Genomic DNA, 22,186 nt, shown 5'->3' with positions numbered 1-22,186 from the left:
CCACCATCAGTCTGAGCTACAGAGCTCTTTACTTTATTTTGCTGTTTTTTTCAGTCGTTTATTGTTTACATTTAAGCAGCTTCTCTTTTATATAGAAAGACAGTTTGACATCGTTTACAAGTCACTCTGCTCAGAACCTGTTGTCCCCCCATACAAAAAGGAAACATTGGTCTCCACGTTACATACGAAAATATAATTTAAAAGCACTTGACAACAGACGCACGTTACAATACATTCACTGTACACGGTATACTGAAATCCTTCCCTCATCCCCCCCTCCTGCACACAGCCTCCGCTCCTCCTCTCCCATATGTGTAATACTGCAATTGGCCCCCATGAACAGGCTCAAAGTATTGCCATGGTGATGGCGGTGTCTGTGAAGCGAGGATGGTTTTACGAGTGTTTGACAGCTAAAATCTCAGTCCGTTCCTGCTGAGAAAGTCATTCCCTATGCTGGAGGCAGAAATGAAGCTTCCTCTCGGATCAGCTTGGGGTTACTTTTAGGGCAGCAGCTCCACAGATGTGCTCTAGCACCAAGATTGTTACAGATCTCACACATAGATCGCTTTGAAGCCAGGTTTGTGCTTTTTTTTTTTTGTTTAGCAGCACACTAACTGAAGTCATTGAATCAGAAGTACAGGTTTGTGGTGATTGCTATCAAAAACGCCATGCTAACCCCTTGGTTACCATGGCTACAGCAAACTGGAGGACAGGAGGATGTGTGCATGTCAGAGGTCACTATACCCATCAAGTGAACAAAACAGAAAAAGCTCATGCTCTGAGCCTGAATAAACTTTGCGCAAGATGAGGGAAATGATGTAATGAACAAATGTGTCTTGGCGAGTGGCGGCGCTGCACCGCTCAGCTCCTGCGATGAAGAAATCCCAGTCAGGGGCAACAAGCTGACGGCTGCGACACTACGTGATGCAACGGCGTCAGCCAGCCAACCATCCTGGCACAGAAACGCAACACATCCGAGCACTGAAACACACAGAATACAGTAATACTCTCTAGGCTGATGACTTGGATACTGCTGAAAACTCACACTCGCATCACTCGCACATGCACACAATGGACTGGAATGCTGTTGTCTACAACACACACAAACGACACGTTGTAGATGGTAATCTCTTTCAAATACACACCCGCCCTCCCCTGTCACACATTATTTTTCTCGTTACAGCACAGAAAGTATGCGTGAAAACATTCTGCTGATGTACATCCACTCATCCCAACATTGGAGGCGCCACGAAAAAAATCATCGCCACACGTTCGGCAACCTCCGGAGCGAAACGCTCTTCCCCACCGCCTCCACACCCCCCTCCCCTTCCCTCCCTCCCTCCCTCCCCCCTCATCAGGCACATGGTATGGTCAATGTTTGGCAGTGGAGAGCTGTTGGCAACGATCATGGGGGAAAAAAACAAAAACAAAACGGACACAAAGATGTTGGCAACTGGAATACAGTATGAAGCTTAACCTGCTTTCGCCGGCTAAGTCTGTGGAACGCAGCTCTGGCACTCTGAATGAGGAAACACTGCAGATATGGATGGCTTTCTGTGGGGATGAAGCGTTTTAAGATATGGACTATTGGTCTGGACTGTGTTCTCATACGTTTTCGTCCTGTTTAACAGTAAAATACGCGTGTCAAACCGAAAGGAGTGTTGGCTCCTAATCTCTAGGGTGTGTGAGAGAAAACTCCACCCTTTGAACCTAAAGTCAGCCAGCTGTTTGGCCTTGACCTCTGAGGTGACAAAACTGGCCGTCTCAGCAAATAAGGAATGAAAGGAACACTTACTGATACATAGAAGAACAGAAAAACACTGAAGTTTAAAACACTGACAAAAAATATATAAAATAAAGCTTGAAAATAAAGTGTAACTATTTATGTATATGCTCATGAATACTTTTATATATTTTTATGTACACATACATATCTGTCTATTGTTTATATAGCAATATATCTATTTAAAGTATAACTTAACTCTCGCCCTTAGACCCCCAGAAGTGACCGTGAAGGCACAGATCTAAGCTCAGCTGGACTCTGCAGCGATTGGAGATGGAGTGCAACGACGACTGAGCTTATATCGGCACTAAAAGTCAACTTCATCCCACTCGCATATGAGCAGGAAAAAAGGCAGGGTTTGGTTGCACTTCTTGTTCCACGTCTCCTCCTCTTACGTTTCGCCCCTCTTCTTTCGTTTGTTTTTTTGTCTTTTCTTTCTGTTGTTTTTTACAGTTAGCACCTTATGTAAGTCAAACAATAGAAAAAAGTAACGTGATAGCATGTACGAATGTGCAAATGTACATCGATAAAAATACTACAAAGATACCTTTTTTTTTTTTTTACCAAAAATACAAGTGATATAACATGGATAGAAAAAAAATTGAACACAAATAAAAAGATGGTCAAAAACAAAAATATGAAAACAACTTAAAGCATGCACTTGATCCTGTAGTGTGTGGGATGGGTAAGGTAAAAGTCAGGACAGGGCCATGTTTGGGGTAGTTGACCAGAGTGACCGCAGGCTCTAGCCTTGGATCTTGCGCAGGATCTCGGTGGAGACGGGCGGGTGGAAGTTGATGGTGTGGTGTCTCAGGCCCTGCGAGGTCTTGTAGCTCTTGCCGCAGCGACATTTGAAGGGTTTCCTCACACGAATCTGTGTGCGGTGGCCGTTCTTGGCGTGGTATTTGATACCATTCACATTCTGACGACGTACGGGATGTGGGAAGACGGGGACACGGGTGAAGGAAGACAAAAAGGAAGGGTTACAATTACTACTTGTGCCCACTCATGTCTGGTACTCAATATAAACATTGCAGCTTATTCCCAAACTTGCATGTAGAATTCGGATCCAGCTAATTTACAACCCTTGAAAGCAGGAGATTTACGCACAACTCAACACATTATAGTCCCCATTTATGAGTGATTGTGATAATGGGACATGTATAGGGTAATAACGTGTAATGTTATCATGTGCAATAGTGACAATGGGAAATGTGCAATACAATTCTATGTAACATACAAGGTGTCCTAAACAATTTGACATCATTTCGCAGTCCAACGATTTTGGCAATTCTTGTTGAAATCGCCTCAAATTTTCACAGAATGTATCGAAACAGATCAAGATTTTCTATTTGTTTTATTTCTGCTCTGTTTTCAGGTTGGTCCCTGCCGTTCACTCCCACAGTGAAGTCATTTTGCGTCTTCCACACACAGAAGGTAGAGAAATACCTTGTGTTATTGCATCACAATTAGGCCTATATAACTCTGAAAGTGGAATTTATATGCTGACAGCATAAAATTTCACCAATTCCCAACCCCACACTAAAGGTTGGGATATGTTTATTTGTATCTTTTCTTAACAGATCATAAATGCAATTAAGGTGGAGGCTGTGATTCTGGAGAAACTGTTGATATGTAGCTCGTTTGCATGTTTAGAATATTGCGTATTTGCTCCCACTGACCGCTTTCCCTCCATCTTCCCCTCCCCTTCTACTAGAATGTGCACATGACACGCTGGAATCCATCCAAGACACTTTGTTTGTGTCACATTTACAGAGCAAGGGCTGCACACGTACACTGAGGTTGTTATTTCAGTGTGCACACAGTAAAGGCAACTAGCAGACTATTAGGAGATACTCACTGAATCTGATAAAAACTGAATTAGTTTAGAATCACATGCTCAACCTTTAAAACTCATCAGTGCAGCATTCATACTAGAAAACTGATTATACTGGCTTTCAGTGTGATTTTTAAGCTCTCCAAAACTGACATTTGTGCCTGTCAGGATGAGTTTTAATAGCTGATCTACAGATAAACAGCATGATCAGATGTAAGGTTCAGTTTGACAAGTATTTTAATATCTGCACTGCAAATGATAGCAGAAGTTGTTGTTTAGCGCTAATCGGCAAATGTAATCAAGCTAAAACGCTAAATTCACTTTTACTAAATAAGTGCCGTTACTAAACACAGCTTCAGAGCTGCTATCATGATGGTGGATTCTCAGTCTTGTTATATCAACATTAAACAATGTGAGACTTGTGCCAAATCCTCATTAATTAACACCAAATGTGGCTTTTCCCACATTACTGTTTTGGTCTAAAAAGGCTACTGAACAGTAATGTTCCCACGCTGCCCATTAGCTAAGCTGGGACAATGAGCTGAATGAGGGTTTTGTTATCAGCTGTCATAAAAATCCAACCAAGGCAAATAAACCCCGGTATATTTATCACTGCATTCAACCACGACATTCTGGGTTTATAATGTGCTTTTTCAAACATTGTGTCCTGGCATGTGATAGCCGGACAAAAGCTTCAGTGTGGACTTAATCAGAAACACAACCTCATGTCCCGTGGCTCTGGTCTCACCTTGTATCTCTTCTTACAACCGGGGACGGGGCAGGCGAACGGCTTCTCCTCTCCCCCATTCATGCACATGGAGCTGAGGATGGACTCGGAGCTGATGGCGCTTTCTGTGGTCCACGACTCATCGCTGTCCGACTCCTCGTAGTCTACCTCCTCCTCGTCATACTCACTGCCTGGAGGCACAATGGAGCCGCGCAGAACAAAAAAAACCACTTGTCATGCCAGATGAAATATTAATGGGGACACAGCCGAGAGAACATCATGCTTTGGGAATTTACGAACAAAAAACGATATGTGACTTGTTTTATTAATACGTTTCTCTGTATTCTGCTTCTGTTTAGATGCATTAGCCGGCCACATGTCACTGGAAGCAGACGACGAGACGGAAGTGGCGCGCGTGTGTGTGTGTGTGCCTGTGAGTCAAAATGCAGGGATTGGCACCGAGAAAGAGATCATTAAGTGGGAGTGATCCCCATTGCTCAGCCTGGAAAATGTGCTTTGCTAAGTGCAGAACATTTTCCACTCACATGCACACGCGCACACAAACACATACCACATTACTGAAATGCTCAGGAACAACACACACGCACACACACACAACACACACATAAAGGCCCACTGACCCCCCTGCCATCTCACAGGAAATGCTGCACCTCAGCATGAGGAAATGGATGGCACCCTGGCACATGTTGAAAGAGGACGTGTGTGTGTGTGTGTGTGTGTGTGTGTGTGTGTGTGTGTGTGTGTGTGTGTGTGTGTGTGTGTGTGTGTGTGTGTGTGTGTGTGTGTAGCCATGTCGGTGTGTAAGCCCAGACCTAACACTACGTTTGCAACCATTTGGGCTGGAATTGGACATCTGCTTCTGAGCTGTGCAACACACGGCCCCATGCGAACACACAGCATGACAGCTGCTATGTAATTAGCAGAGTGTTGACTGCTCTGCTCACTGCAGGAGCCACCAAACCCAACACACAAACACACTATTACACACACACAGCAGTAGATAAAGGTTAAGTTCAGCCTTTACCAATTTGCACTCTGACGGCCAGTTTTCCCTATGATTCAAAAATTTCAGGAAATATTAGCATGAAAACATCCCAATATATACAAAACTATTTCCATGGCGAAACGTGAATAATTATTGGTTTCTATTTAGAGTTCTATGACTGAATAAAAGCTGAGCAGGCTCTTGAGCTGCTGGCAGGCATGACTGAGTTTTCACTTTGTGATGTCATTGAGCAGGTATGAAAAAAGCTGCATTCCACTTGCGTTACAAGTGTCTTCATTTGCTCTTCAGTGTGCTCTCTGAATTGATGAATACGCTCCTGATGGCGCAATCATAACTCTACGCTTTTTTTCCCTGTTTCTGCGAGCTGGGGTAATTTGCATGAGTCGGTTTCAACACCTCCGTTCCCTCCACATGCACACGCAATTCATCTTTCCTCCTCTGAAACACGCTTTTCACCACATGCGCACACACACCTGTCGTACCTGTAGGTGTGCTGCTGCGGAATGAGGAGGAGGGGGTGATGGGGGGCGTGACGGGAGGCGTCAGGTTACCGCTGGTGTGGCGGGGAGGTGTGGCCGTGCTGTTCCTGGACACTCCGCCCGTGATGGACAGGGACAGCTTGGGTGTGGCCTTCTTCTTCATGGTCTCTTGCTCCCGACGGGCCGCATCCGTCATAAACCTGATAGCACGCGAGAGGTGTCGTTAATCAACAATCAATCCAGTATTAGATTGTTTAGAGAGACAATGATGTTAAAACACAGCATAAACAAATGCCAAAAACATGTTCACACGGATCCCTTACACTTGTTTTGAGTCACTGCTCTGAATTTTTTGTTTTTTCTCACATGATGATTGCAGTTTAGAACAGTGGAAAAACCCACTTGTCATAGCTCTGCGGTGGACAAATTACCTAATGGTGCCCCTGCTTCCAAATGAACTATTTCAGTTTTTCTGGAATGCAATTTCTTCTAATTATTTGGCTGAGACATCTTGTCGCTGCATGCAGTATCATTTATCAACAAGCTTGCATGTGACAGTCCTGTTGATGCCAACAGGAGCGCTCTGTAAATAGAGGCAATGCTGGTCAAACATGACTGCACATTTTTACACTTCTGCATTGCTGACATTGTTCAAAAAACAGTATTATGATTACTACTATTAATAACTTTATCTATGCATCATTCATTCATTGGTTTTACTGGGATATTTTTGTAGTTTTGTCCATTCTTTCTCTATATACATATACAGGTTTGGATCAAACTTGAGTGTCCTGCTGCTGCAAGATTTGTGGCATTTGTTCCTCTAATAAAAGCCTTTAATTTTTCAACTCATCTAATTATGGCTCTTGTGTAGACTGTTGCTTTTAGAGGGATAGAAAGACGCTTGTGATGGGAAGACACATAACTGAGCAGCTGAATACAGTGCCCTTGCAACATGTACAGTGAGTATCGATGATATTTACAACCTTGTCACTTGAACGATTATCAAAGAAAACAAGCCTCAATCTTTCTTTCTCTCTCTGTTCCATTATCTTTTGCACTCTTGTGTCGTAGAGTGATTTAACAAGGCATTAAGTAGAACGTGACACGTCGGTTCACCACACGAAAACACACACATGCCGTAATCCCGAAACGCCGCCTTTGGCTTTGCTGTTCGCAGCGCTGGGAGTCAGGACCAATTGTCTTGTGTGGTTTTCTGAGCTGGTCTGTGGATGAGTCACTGCTGTGTCTATGGGAAGACTTCGGTAATTTGAGATGCCCTCCGCAAGCCACATGTACACACACTCACGCACAGATGGACGCACACTTCCACCAGTGGAACAATGCTGCCCTCTGTAGAGGAACGCTTTTCGGTTACGTTTGTGAATGTGTGTGTACCTGTTGATGTAGCTTAAGGCCAGATAAGTGGGCTGCTGTTGCTCCTGCTTCTCCAAAACCCGCGGATCTGTGTCTGAGAGAGAAAGAGACATTCAGATTAATCACCTCTCCCTGTGAAGGGAAAATGTTGAGTGAATACTTTCAGTATGTAGCTGACTCATACATGTATTCTTCCTGCCAGACAGGCTGATAGATTACTGGATGTTTCTCACACTGGGTTCTCTGTATTAGTCCATAATGTGTTGCACCCTGCAGATACATTTCAGATGCTTTCATAAGCGACACATTATTACGCCAGCACCAAACCCTCTCTAATTTACAACCGATGTCTTTCCCTAAGTGACCCAAGGCTGCTTAATTATTGCCCGAGTCTGAATGTGGCGAAGAGGAAATTTGTCCGAGAGTGAAGCAGCAACTCGGAGGCTGTGATGAATGTACGCAGTGTATTAGCCGAGACGCGCACACACACACACACACACACACACACACACGCTTTTTCCAGTTGACTTGCTAAGTCAGTAACACTACAGTAGGCAACTTCCACTGCCTGAGGGAAGCTGTGTCAACTTCAAAGTCCCACCTCATACCCCCTGGAAAACAGGAGCAAGTGTGCATGAAAACACTGCGGGTGGGTTGCATCTGTGAACTACCAGTGCCATCAAGTGTTCAAGAGGGGGACATTCAGAGAGAGCCAAAGTAAAACAAAAAAACTAATAGGTTTATGCCATGGCATCTTTGTCCGTGTGAGTTTGCGTGCACTTGTAGGCATAATTGCAGCTGCATATGTAATGGCTAGCAGATGTATCGCCATTCAGATCCAAGGACTCGACCATCTCCGTGCAACGATTCACAACACTGCAGGACGCTCCTTCCAACTAATCTCAAGTGTGTGCTGGCCCTCTTAGCCCTTTGGTTTTCAGGCTTTCACACCTCATAATTAAAAAAGAATGCAGACTTCCCACAGTGCACCGAGAACACCAAGAAGACCAGAAAACAAGAAAACAACCCAGAGAAGAAAAAAAAAAAATCCTCACTACTCCTGCTGCAGTACAAACCAGGGACCTATACAAGTGACTTTCAAAATATATAACTGAAAAGGCTAAGGAAAGAAAAAAATAGATATCAGGACATCTGTGATCACAAACACAGGCTCACACACAAACACATATATGTGAGGTGGTCCACAGAGGTGGTCTTTGACAGTCTTTTACAGCTGAGCCTTAATAATCCTACCTGCTGCTCTGATGTGGAGACCAGAGCTCGACCTACATCACTGACACAGCCGAGTCATGAGGCATGTGACAATGAGAGACAGTGAGACCTACCAGCATCTTTAAGTCTGACCTTTGGAAACCACCAGCTAGGCTGGACAACACAGGGTAGAGTGTACTACGGCAATATTTATAGCATCTACATAAATCACCATTCAGGGGAAGAAGGGGCGAGGATGGTTAGAGTTTGTCTGAAGATACGAAGAGGCCAAAAAAGCTGAGAGTAAATGCAGGAATGTGCAAAAATGGTACAAATTCATTTTTGAGTTGTGGACAAAAGACAAGACAATTGAGGACATCATCTTGGGCTTTGGGAAATACAGACATATATTTTTCACCCTTTTCTGACAGTTTATAGAACAAACAATCACTCAATTGAGAAAGTAATGGACAGATTCAAAAACAATGAAATGACCAATTAAATGCCAGCCAAATAGCAGCTGAAGGCCTGAATAGCAATAATACAGGAAGAAAAAAATCATGGGTTCATAAGTTGGGATGCACAAGGACCAGGGGATTGGGGATGAGGGAAGTGTATGTGCACGTGTGTGTGTGTGTGTGTGTGTGTGTGTGTGTGTGTGGCAAAGGGGGAGGGGTGTCGGTGGAAATGGAGTAAGCCAGGTGCAGAGAGCGAGAGCTGTAGTAAATGTTCACCGGCTTTTACGACTTCCGCTCACCTGGCAAGACAGGACGCTAATACGCTGCTGATCCTGCCGCTGGAGCAGGAGGAAGACCTGCACATGCTCACTCCAAATTAGCTGTTGATATTCACTGATCAAATTTTAAAGTTTAATTTCAAACTCAGAGTGCATAGTATTAGTGGGCTGCTGCAAATGTGTGTGTCTGTATTTTAGCGCATGTGCTACATGACTGATGCATTTCAAAGTCTCTGAGGTATGTAAATATATCCCTAATTAACATTCCTGAAAGCAGCACCCAATCAACAGCCACTTCACTTATTTCACAACAAGCGCATCCATCTTTCACCGATGGCACACTGCTGCCCCCTGCTGAATACACCCGGCCTGCATGCGTCCACATGTACGAAAAATCGTGCAGAGGTCTGTGTATGTGCGTCTCCACGTGTGCATGTGTTGAAACCAGGCCAAGAATGCATGGCTTGTTTTGCAGCCTGCTAATTAAGCCACAGAGAGCATTTTAACGTGTTTCTAGAGCAGCAGGCAACCGGATGGAGGGAGAGGAGAGGAGGAGCGGGAGCAAAGAGGGGGGATAAGGGTGGAGGAAGGCAAACTTCTCTGTAATTACACTTCCTAGTGCTTGGTGGGGCGCTCAGACCTTGTGACTTCCGAAAGGCGATGTGTGTGACTGTGTGTGTGTGTGTGTGTGTGTGAGAATCTGTGTGCTGAAAAGAGAGGGTCTGCAGTTTCCAGTTTGGGATGCCAGTCCAGTAATTGCTCCACTACACCCTGACAGGTCATTTAGGAAGTATGGGGAACACACTCTCTCATATACTGAGCAAACACACACACCCCTCCCTGTGTCACACCTCTAAAAGTGGGATGGGAAGCAGTCTGGCATCGAGGACTGGACTAAATGGCAACAATCCCGACTAAAGCAATAAACTTCATAAAAACTGATTCTTATCGCAATTTGCCAAGTACAGGGAAAATACCTTATAAGTAGAGCTATAGTGATTAGTCCACCAATTAATTAAGATTATCAGCAGTTTTATCTGACCAACTGTCCAACATTTCAGGACGTTCAGCTTAGGATCTTGTACAACAGATGAAAACAGAACATCTTAACATCTTAGAAAGCTTTTGTGCTCAAAAAAATATGTAACAGCTATTGCAATTATGATTTTTTGCCTAACTGTACTGGCAACATCAAAGAAACAAAGACAAGTTCTGGTACAGCATATAACAGAAGTGGGCACACCCAAGTAACATTTAAATTTTCAAGATTGTACTACCTCACAGTAATCACATGACTTCTAACTAGAACATTAGGGCTTGTAGCAGGGTGCTCTTCTGTTTTTTTAAGCACAATTTACATTTACTATATAAAAATGCAGGAACTCAATGTAACAAAAGAAATCAGTGACATTCAATACTTCATGTCCACGCTTCTTTTCTTCATGACAGACTCGATCCTCCTCAGAATGGAGGAGACACAAGTTATGCTACGTTCTACCATCCTGCAGACATTGTTGTATTCAGCTACTCTATGCTGGAATATCAACAGGCATTCATGGCATTATCTATAAAGGCCATCTCCAAAACACCTTCTGCACTCAAGCATCATGATCATCACCTCCCACCTCCGTGCTTCACTGTCAGGACTATGCATTCACTGTGTTCATACCAAACATGCTACACCTCACCTGAGCTGAACCGAAGTTGGTCTCATCCGACCCCAGAATGTGCTCCCAAGATCCCGCTGGCTTTTTCTATGCTTTGAAGCTTGGCTTTCCTCTTTCCTCAGCATGCATTCTTTTCTTGAAGGTTGGCATATTTAACATCCTTCGCACTGTCTAAGCTATCACAGAAACTCTTTATTTTCATTGATGACCACTGTGCAACTTTGAAGCATTTGCCCGTCTGTTTTTCAAAGCTAAATTGCACCATCAGTGGCATTATTTTAGTGGAACGATCACTGTGGTTCTGATTAGTGGTAATATGGCTCGTTCTAAACCTTCCTAATTACTGCTGCAACTGCGTTTCAAATGATTTTAGCCCATCTTTTTTTTTGCGTCCTTTTCCACCTTTGTGAAGTTACATCATGAGATTTTTCAATTCCTCCGGATTTTTTTTTCTATGTGAAGACATGATGCAGACATTGAGACAAAAAGAAAATTAGCAAGTTCTGGGATTTAAAGGTCATTTTATAACCATGTGCATGCAATTAGACTAATTGGTAATCACAGGTATATTCACTTTGGTTGCATTCAGTGTATACTTTTGGGCCTGTATTTTTTATGAAAGTCTTTCTACAGTGCTTGATCTTGATTTGATTGTTTATAAGAGATAATACTCTACTTTTCTACTTTCAACAATTTTGAATTACTTGACAACAAACAAAAGCAGAAGGGTTTTTCTACCCGTTAGCATTCTTTGGTTAATCACTACTTCTCCATACTGAGATGATTATATCCGTAAATGTTACTGCAGACTAATTATCAACATGCTTCGGCAAAAACTAGACAATTACAACACAGTGCCATTGTAATCACTCATGTCAAATCAGAGCTCAACCTTTGAAACCAGTTATAAAACCGAATCCAAACCAAAATATCCACGTAAACTCCGTCCAAACAAGGCTGACATGTATGGGATTTCCTCGTGCTTACACCCATATTTTTGCTTTCTTAACCCTCTCTGTCTAATCTCTTCCCCACTTTTAATCTCTATCCGCCTCCCCCTCCCTTCCTGCTCCGTTTTGCTGAGGTAAGAGGCAGGTACGTGCTTGTGCAGGTGAGAACACAGCACACTGCCGCCGTGCACACACGCACAGAGGCCTGACATCATTGCATTCCTCAGACCTTACCTCGACTCACCGCACAAAGCCTTCGACAACAACCAAACACCACACTAAAAACAGCTCACCTAATCCAGTTCCCCTGGCGTTCTGCTGTAATCTAAACAGTGCGGGCATGTCACTGGAAGGCTGTTGCTCTTTCTTCTAGAATGAGGTCAACACTCAGGACCCACACATTACCTAGTTTTCTCACGGATAGGATCATGCCAGGCTCATCTGGTCTGCTTGCTGCGAGCTATTGAGTGTGGTGTCAGAGAAGGCAGGAGGCCAACATCAGTCCAAGACCAGTGGCTGAAACTAAATTGGACTGTTTTGGTAATGTAGCACATAAGTTGCCCTAACACAAGAGGGCAGCACAGTCTGCAGCAATGACTCTCCTTCAAGCACACAGACCTGTCGGGTGATCTCTGCAACTTGGACTGAGTTCTGCTTTTACATCTCATAGTACAAGAGTTTTGTCGCTGCTAGACTAATAGCTTTATGGTTACAGTGGGCTTTTTTTTTTTTTAGCACACTCAAAGAATAATCACTATCACGACAATCTCTTAACCCTCCTGTTGTCCTCATTTATGTTCACCAAAAATATTGTTTCCTTGTCTGAAAAAAATTCAAAAATTCAGCAAAAAATTCCTCAAATACCTGAAAAATGTTTTTTCCCACATTTTCAAACTTTAAAACGGGTCAATCTGACCCGCAGGACGACACGAGGGTGAACAGCTTACCTGACGTCTCAGGTGAAAACGTCAGGAAGATCAAACTACCATATTCCTCAGTTGATTATTAATCACGCACCACTGCACAACCTCAAAACCAAAAAGCAGAGTCAAAGCCAAATGCAACTAGCCCCCCTCCTGTCCCGCACTCTCACTTCAATCCCCTCCATCTGTCACACAAATCCCTGTAGTAACTGATCTGCAGGCAGTATTGATTAGACTGTGTGTGATCTTGACACCGCTGATGACCAGGCGTGGTATGATGGGAGCAGAGGGGTAATTCATTAATCCAAGAGATCTGACTGGTAAACTGCCATTCTGCTCAGCTGATGGCTGGGGGGGTCAAAGGTCGAGCTGGGAGGCAGATGGGCATACATCAGTGTCTGTGGTGTTTTGGGGGCAAATAATATGTCTGCATTTCTGTCTGTTTATATCCTTAATTTGGTGGGATTACACCGAAAACATACCACCTATATAGTGTCATAAAAATCGAATTGTGTATATTTGCCCCCTCTTTGGTTAATTTGGAGGTCATCCATGGAGCATATGGGTTAAAATTAATAGCAGCCCCACCCTGCTCCACTTTCTGCTCACCCACTAACACAGTTACCCAAAACTTAACCCTCTTTTACACATCTGCACGGCAGCCCCGTCCCACATGCGAGGTGACATCATGTTGGATGTCCTCACCACAGCTGGCAGCTCGGCAGCGCTCTTTGTTAGTGAGACAGCAGGTGTGTAATAACTCAGCCAATATACTGCCCCCAACCCCGTTAGAGACTGCCAGTTGCCATGGAGACTGGCTCAATGAAGCATCCATTTTACCCCCCCGCTTCGCCCCCTTCAAACAGCCTCATGAGGATGGATACACGCCACAAATAATGATTAGCCCGTATCAGTGTTGCTACACATTAGCGAGGGTTTCGGCGCTTCGCGACTCCCTGAATGCTTCTATGGTATAATTTTTATGGTGGATTACAGTTTAATCTACCAGATTGGATTATGCAGTGTTTAAGCAGAAGCAAGAGTTTGATCTGTGCTGCAAACAATGTTAAATGTTTAACAAGTACTACACTGCAGGGTACTAATTAGACTGCATCTGACAGCTTTTTTGCTGCTATATCAGAGGAATAAGAAAGAAGCACTCCCTCAACAAAAATAGAGGATGCTGATGACTTCTTTAATAAATATGACATCTAAAAGAGGCATTTCTGCATTTATGTTATCTCACAATGCAATAAAAACATCGTTTTTGAGATTCCAAATACATTGCAAATATTAGGTTTTAATATGGAGCAAATACTACTCACAGTAACAAAACGTACTTTTATACTTAAATATAGTGTTTACTACTGTTTTTCTCTGCTGTGTTAAATGCTGGGTAAAGTGATTATCAGAGGGTTTACTGTCTCTCAAAATCTAATAAGCGGTGCAACAAGTTGGATCTTGGAAGATAACCTAATTATGTCCCTGTTTGTCTGCCGCAACTCGGTTCCATTGATATAGTGGTAATTAACTGACACCAACATAATGGGAGAGGTGATGCTTCTCTGCGGTGAGAAACCCGAGGTGACAACCCTGACAGAGTTTCGGGCAGCGGTGAGAGGAGCTGCACTGCATCAGGCCTGGAAATGTAAACACAGACTCTCCAGCAGTGTTAGCCGTGAAACCGCTGCCAGCCCGGGATGCTAGTTACACCTATGAGACCTTCGCGGCCCTCGCTGCCGAGTTACCGCTGTAAAGGTAACTGTCACAGCCAATGCAAAGTAAGAGCACTCCCGCGGCGTATTTCGCTAGAAAACACCGCTCTGTAGATAATAAAAGTTGCCGAATAAGTCGCACTCCGACGGGGCTCGACGGAGAGCGAGCGGCAGGAATAGCGGAATGCAAAGCCGAGCCTATCTGCGTTTAGCTAGCTAGCTGGGGCGCTAGCTAGCGCAGCTAGCCGTCTAGCTGCGTCTCCACCTCCGGCCCGACTCACCGATGTGATTGTCCTCGATGTGGACGATGAGCTCGGCGAGAGACTCGAACTGGAGTCCGCAGCCCCCGAACCTGCAGGAATTAGAGAAGAAAGAAGCGGCGGCGATGCCCGTCATGTCTACGGCGCTGGTGCATTCACCGGGTGGAGGGGGGGTCCGGGAGAAGGGGCGGTGAACGAGCAGGCAAGAGGCTTCGGGTCCGGGGTGGGAGCGGGGCAGAGCGCGGAGCAGCGGAGCAGACACCGGGCGGCCAGACAGGACAGCGGCGGACGCAGCTGGGAGGCAGGCGTGACGGTGGGGGTGGGGATGGGGGAGAGAGGAGGAGGGGAGGCTGGTTGGTGGCGGCCTACGTCACGACCTGCCTACCTGTTGGGATCAGAGCCACAGCTCACACTGAGAGATGGTGACAGCAAATCAAAGCTACATGTCGGCACATTTGCATGCGTTATATGCACATCAAAGAGACACCAGGGTACCACACATGGAGTGAGAAAAACAGAATCTGATTCATCTTTTTTTTCTCAGATGCTGTTATCTTGCAGAGCAAAGGTGCTTAGTAACTATTCATTGATGATAGACTTTTATTACATATTGCACTGTGGTTGGAAATTCACTGTAAATGCCCCAGTTATTGATATCAGTAAGAGATGATGAATATGCAAAAAGAAAAGTCATATTGCAATTATCTTTGGCAGATATTGCAATGTGAGTGACAATGTTAGTGGGAATGATCATTTTTGCATTTCCTTTCAATGGGAATTAATACAAAACTGAAGTGATTTTTGCTTGCACTTTGTCAAGCATATTCCCTAATGTTAAGAGCATATGATTTGTAAGCCAGTGCATCACAGTGCTTCATTCATAAAAGTATGTTGTAACATATTTCAACTTTACTTGCAGGTCCTGTGATCTGAATATTGATTTTGATTTCAATAATATTTCAGTGAATTACTCAACCATAAAATGTGTCATTTTACTTGAGTAAAGGGGTTTAGATAATGATTAACTACAGCAGGTATTATTATGCTGATTATTGTTATGAATATACTGGCACTTGCAATGCAATAACCTTTTAATAAAGCAACATAGCTTTTCAATTAGGAATGATTGAATAAGAAATACTGAAGCGGAGTGCTGTGCAATGAGAATCTAAGAAGTAATTTAGATATTGCATTGAAGGGTAAGCTTGCTACTAACAAACATGATAATTTAAATTAATTCTAAAATACTAAAAACTATTAAATATATGCAAGATTGAAAATGACCTAGATATTTAACAGGTAATAAACCTTCATTTTTTTCCCAGCTGATATAGAACTTCACTGGTGGAATATAACCAAGTACATGTACTCAAGTTTTGCATTTATGTACAAATTAAGACATACTTAAACTTTACTTGAGTCTTTTGCTTTTCTGAAACTTTTTGCCTCTCCCCGACATCTCAAAGAAAAAATAGTACACTTTTTTCTTCACTGCATCCATCTGACAGCTTCAGTTATTTTGTAATTTTGGATTTCTGCACACAAAACACACAAGGACTTTTATTATGATTTTTTGTTTGCTTGCTTTAAATTAAACTACCCAACAGTTTAAACAGGTACAGCAAAAACAAACAGTCAAATAATTCATTAGTTAATGGAAAATCAGTAACTATTTGGATAACTTTTTAAAGCACTTGATGATATTTGTGATTATTTTTCAGAACTGAAAACGATGATGGTACAAAATACTAAGCAGAATAATCCATTATGAAAATATTCAATTATGCAGTTGGATATAAAATAATTCTAAATGAGCTCCACAGCAACCACCTGCAACAGTAAAATCACACTTTTTCATGAATGTGTGAGTAAGAAGAATCTAATGATATAATAATCAATCGCATTCCATTCACAGGGGGAATTTAATTTGACCACTTTAGGTATATTTTTGTGATAATACTTACATACACTGCTCAAAAGAGTAAGGGAACACTTAATTCATCGATATACATTGTGTAATTTATTGAGAGCAAAATGACATAAAAATAGACAGTGGAAAGCACTATTATTAACCTAGTGACAGGGTGATTTACAATCACTTACGATTCCAAATGGACAGATCAATATCCCTGAAGTTCAGTTGAATTGGTGTTATACTGTGATGATGAAGTGTTCCCTTAATTTTTTTAGCAGTACCTTAAGTAACATTTACAATGTGGGACTATTACTTGTAATAGAGTATTTTTACTGTGAGGTATTAGAACTTAAGTAAAGAATGTCAATATTTCCTCCATCGCTATTTACTTCGAGCACCAGCCTGTAATAAAACAGTAAAACAGAGTAGTCTCATTGGGACTTTTAATAGATCTGAGCTGTCATGTGGCTATTATGTGGATGGATGTCTGGAGGAGGAACAGAGCTTTTGGTGAACATCTAGAAAGAGCATCACAGTCTTCGCATAACAGACCTGGATCAATTCTGACTGTCGAAATTCTTCTTTTGTGATGGTAAATAGTGGCTGGATTGCAGATTTTCAAAACAATAATTTTAGTAGATTGCCACGTAAATGCTTTATTTTTTAAAGTGCTTGATGCTTTACATTATTACTGTGATTTACATATGAGGTGTGCTATATAAATGCAGAGTGTCCTTAAAGTCTCTTTACAATTTTCAGAATTTATTCCAAAGGCGGTTAATAAGGTATCTTAACCAGATTTGTTTTATTGTAAGCAGTGTTTATTAAAGTTTGTAATCACATTGAAATTGTATGTTTCAGGTATCCTGTTGGTGAAAGAGGACCCCAGGAAGATTAGCTGACCTAAGGGTACAGCTTATGGGGATCCTAATAATAAACAAATAAACAAATAAACAAAAGAGGTACTGTAAAATGAAACCCTAAAAATGGCTACTTCTCAGATTGGTGGATTGAAAGGGATGGGCCAATTCCTTGACCATCACGTTCACCAGATATCACTCCTTGAACTTCTTTCTATGGGGTAATGTTAAAGATATTGTGTATCGAACAAAGATACGGAACATTACTGACTTGAAGCAAAAGATTTCTGATGCCCTTGCCACCATTGATGAGGCTATGCTACAGCGAACATGGCAAGAATTGAGTACCGTCTTGATTAGCTTCATACATCAATCAATGGTGCCCATATACCGGCTTTGCAAAAGTTCTGTTACACGGTTTCGTGATCTTTAGAGACGTTTACATGTCTGAGTGAAAAATTCCATTAAATAAACTGAAAGTTCTACCTTATAGGCAGGTGTCCTTAATACAATTTTTTTCTCCGGTGAAGTTGTATCAAGATGGAAGTCAAAAGAGTTGAGATATCTGCTCTCCTTCATGCTGGCTTCAACAAGTCTGACAGAGCCAAGCAGCTGAACATCAGCTGGATGACCGTCCACAGAGTCGCGGAGAGGCTCAAGAATGGTGAAGATCTTTCAGTGATCTTTCAAGAATGGTGAAGACCTGAAAGATCTTCACCATTCTTTAGCCTCTCCGCAACTCTGTGGACGGTCATCCGGCTGATGTTCAGTACAAAGGAGAGCAGATATCTCAACTTTTTTGACTTCCATCTTGATACAACTTCACCGGAGAAAAAAATTTGTAGTAAGGACACCTGCCTATAAGGTAGAACTTTCAGTTTATTTAATGGAATTTTTCACTCCGACATGTAAACGTCTCTAAAGATCACGAAACCGAGTGTAACAGAACTTTTGCAAAGCCCGGTAGAGGTGTATTAAACGAGGTAGAAAAAACTTTGACAACCACTGATTACAATAAAACAAATCTGGTTAAGATATCCTATCAACTGCCTTTGTAGTAAATTCTTAAAATTATAAAGAGACTTTATGGACACCCTGTAAATCCCTTGCCTTGTGATGTTTAGTTTTAATGGAAATGATTCAATTAATGGCATGTAATAGGGTGGAGTCAGCATTTACATGTTTCTAAAAGAAGTCAGTGCTTTAGAACAGAACAGTTCTAAATGTGAACTGTGTGTATCATTATATAAGTAAAAGAACTTGTATAACCCATTGACAACAGGATCTATTACATCCATAAAGTTAATTGATTAATGTTTCCCTGTAATGGCTCAGTGGTGAGGAGAGAACTCTGTAGCTCTGTAATGTGTGTGTCTGTGTGTGGCTCCCAGAGAGAGGAGAATGTCCTTAAATCACTGGGGTTGGCTAACCAGGGCCGGCTGGCCTGTGTTGGACCTGTTAATCGAGCGTTAAAATGGTCTGTCATAAACCACTGGCCAGTGACTTCAGCAAACAACCTTAAGACCTGGGAACACACTCTGTCTTTTTCTGACTGCTCTCTGCCTACCAAACCATATGAGACACAATAACGCACGTACGAAATATGAAATACACACAGATTCGCCACTCCAACAGCCATTACAAGCAGACACGCTCGCACAAAAAACCTGATACCACCGCTGTGTGCAGTCTTTCACACATGTACAGTAGAGAAACTGAGTGACTTCATCAGCTGAACACAGATGTTCTCTCTTACACACCAGCACGTAGACACACACTCAACGTAAACACACTCATTACACACACATGGTGCATCAGAACTGTGACAGTGACGCAGTTCCCAACACCATTACGTAAATGAGAAGTGCTAGCATGTGTAGTGATATGCAAGGGAGAAAGGGAGAGACACAGAGAGAGTTTATGGTGCATGACATCATCTTATCTGAGGTCCGTGGGCGTTACAGTTTGGGATTTCAAACTTGAATTTTTCCCTTTTGCTGAGGAAAAACAGTCCTGCAAGTGCGATAACCGACACACACAACCAGTTTGCACGTGTCGTGTAGTGTGAATCAAACAAGTTGCAACAAATACACACATATACTAGTGGTCTTCTCATAAGTTAATATGCACGTGAGGGCAGAGCTGGATGTAAATTTAAGTCAAACAATTGCACTACATCATCAGATCACTGCAACCTGTGTAATCGGATGCCTTTAAAAGTACCTGCTTTTTTTAACCCTTTGATGCACAACATGGGCCAAAAATGACCCATATTCAGTGTAAAATGGGTATCTCTTGACTCATGTCGGGCATCAAAGGGTTAAGTTTACCTGATAGACATACCTGGAAATCATCACATATCTTATGGAAACCAGTTTGGCAGCTGAGCCAGATGTGTGCTGTAGTCACAGTGAGGATAATGCTGCATGGGGATTGAGGTCAGTAAGTTTATTTGACCTTTCACCTGAAACGTCGTATTTTTACAGACGGGGTGACATCAGGTTCTGAGCAGCCAGCCTCTCTAAAGCTCCCAGACTGGCTGTTAAAAGCCATGCAGGGGTAAAGATGCCAGATGGTAATGGCTGGTATAGCCCCTGAGTTATGGAGGTAGCTGTAATCTTTGTGGCATTGTCTGCTCCTGGGCACCAGCCAGAGACTTCCTGGCTGCCGTCATGCACTTTTTACTGTGACGGCGCACTCTTCACAAACACATACATGTGCTGTAAAACATCCCTTATCTTCGCTGAAAACAAAACTGAGTGATTCACGTCCACACGGGAGAAGCAGCTCAAAACACAGACTGACATCATCATAACTTCCTGTTTCTTCTTGTTGCCGTGGCTCCCAGAATTTGCATACTTTAGGCGATTGGTGGGTGATGAGTCAGAGGGGCTTGGTCCCATTTCGCATTTCAACCACAACAAAACCGTATCCTTTTCTCTTCTGCTGCAGCCCAAGCAGAGTGCCGGAAAACTTGACCAAACATGGCAGAGATATTACACGTTGGTTTAGCTCATGCTGTTGATCGGATCTCTTCCTGTTGCTTTATGCTATCAGCGGGATGGTATAAGTTGCCAAATTTCATAACAGTGGGCATTTAGCATTTCTTCAAAACATTAAAAAGAATACTGAAGCCTGTAAACTTCAAATGTCAAAAAGGGCCAAATCACACATACAAGCTGAGTAACCTTAAGTTAGGGTAAAGCTCTTCCATCCATAAAATGTGTGTCAAGAGAAACTATGACTCTTTGCCCTGATTATCCCGGATGACATCATTTAACGACACAATGGCTGTCAGTGTGCAGTAACTGCATGTGGGTGATCTTAACACTAAACCCAGGCACAGTGTTTTGGAACTTATCGATTTCACACGTGTCATTGGCCTTTGATAAATGGACTCACTGACCTTTATAACAAATATGAATGATTGTTGATTAGATATGCTTGAAGTAATAGTATTATTACTCCTCTTTCATATCTTGTATTTGAAACAATGGAACGATTTTTTTGGTGTTGTTTTTTCACTAACCTTAGCAAAACAGTTTGCACATTTTGTTGTTGTGGGTAAAGCAAGATACCCCCCTTAAGAGCAATGTCTCTTTTCTTTTCAAATATGTATATTTTGATGATCAGTATGATGTATATACACAAGAATTCTGCCAAAGTGACCACATTTAGATGGTAATTAAATCATTATAGACTACAATTTTGCAATTATATTTCTTTTCTTATCCATGCCCATATACAAACTCACCATATCATATTTTTACTTATCCATATGTAAATTTCACTGTGTCGTAATGTACATATCCATATGTAGATTCATTATGCCTGGTATATTATTTCAGTGAGACCTTTTTTTATTATTATATCTTCATTTTTTAGCCCTCTGTACTTTTTATAATTCGTGTGCGCTGTTCTGTCTTATCTGTATCCAGCAGCTGTAACACGGGATTTTCCCCAGTGAGGGATCAATAAAGTTTATCTTTATCTTTAAAGCTAAATGTATAATCTAAAGGGGGAAGCTTGACCTACAAGTCACTGTGCTCTGCACAAACTTGTTATTTATTAATAAGATGAACTTAATTTCCAAATTTTGATGTTGGTCTTACGTTAACTGTAACCTTGAAAGTCCCACTCTGGCACTTTAACAATAAGCATGTTTGTTATTTTTTTGGTCAAATTAATGGCTAGCTCTCCTTCTGATAGATAGATAGATAGATAGATAGATAGATAGATAGATAGATAGATAGATAGATAGATAGATATTCATGACATTTCTGTACATTTGCAAATTTATTTTAAATGTCTTTCTATGCTAAAAATATTTTAAAAGATTAAATTTTCTTTAAAAGGGGGAGAGTGATTTCTTCGTTATTCAAAATAACAGTTATTTTACATAAAGTATGTAAATTTACTGTATGTTTTGTAGAAAATTCTGCCACATGGGAAAGAAAAACATCTGTATAAATGACAGATTTTTCAACAGTGTATATTCTTTAAAATTTGACGTTAATGTATTATTATTATTATTATTATTATTCAGCAGTCTCGTATGGGCACTTTGCTGTTATTCTACCACTCTTTTGGTCACAAGGTTTGAGAGTACGGCCTAGTTTCTCTCCACGCATGCGTATTTATACCACCTAATAATAATTTTATAAACTTAATACTGCTCAAACTATCCGACCAAAGCCTCGGGGGCTGTTGCTCATTTT

The 22,186-nt window shown here is 42.0% G+C and overlaps 1 protein-coding gene across 1 annotated transcript; it reads right to left on the bottom strand.

Moving 5' to 3' along the window:
* Nucleotides 1–5: 5 nt before the first annotated feature.
* LOC110951250 (juxtaposed with another zinc finger protein 1) lies at nt 6–15,179 on the bottom strand. The gene is made up of 5 exons (XM_022194228.2): nt 14,715–15,179; nt 7,252–7,324; nt 5,857–6,053; nt 4,369–4,538; nt 6–2,705 (listed from the first exon to the last, which is right to left on the bottom strand). The coding sequence occupies exons 1-5, from the start codon at nt 14,827–14,829 to the stop codon at nt 2,529–2,531; spliced, it is 732 nt and encodes a 243-aa protein (XP_022049920.1). The 5' UTR covers nt 14,830–15,179; the 3' UTR covers nt 6–2,528.
* Nucleotides 15,180–22,186: the final 7,007 nt, after the last annotated feature.

This window comes from Acanthochromis polyacanthus, chromosome 11 (genome assembly GCF_021347895.1).
Source record: "Acanthochromis polyacanthus isolate Apoly-LR-REF ecotype Palm Island chromosome 11, KAUST_Apoly_ChrSc, whole genome shotgun sequence".
Classification (NCBI taxonomy): domain Eukaryota; kingdom Metazoa; phylum Chordata; class Actinopteri; family Pomacentridae; genus Acanthochromis; species Acanthochromis polyacanthus.
The sequence above is the reverse complement of the archived record's forward strand: the minus strand, read 5'-3'. Positions and strand labels throughout refer to the sequence as shown.

Excerpts from the sequence above, each read along its gene's own strand:
- LOC110951250 (XM_022194228.2), bottom strand. The coding sequence starts at position 14,829 with ATGACGGGCATCGCCGCCGCTTCTTTCTTCTCTAATTCCTGCAGGTTC. Across the intron at positions 7,325-14,714 it reads CATCGAGGACAATCACATCG|ACACAGATCCGCGGGTTTTG; the intron begins GTGAGTCGGGCC and ends TTTCTCTCTCAG. Across the intron at positions 2,706-4,368 it reads GTTGTAAGAAGAGATACAAG|AATGTGAATGGTATCAAATA; the intron begins GTGAGACCAGAG and ends GTACGTCGTCAG.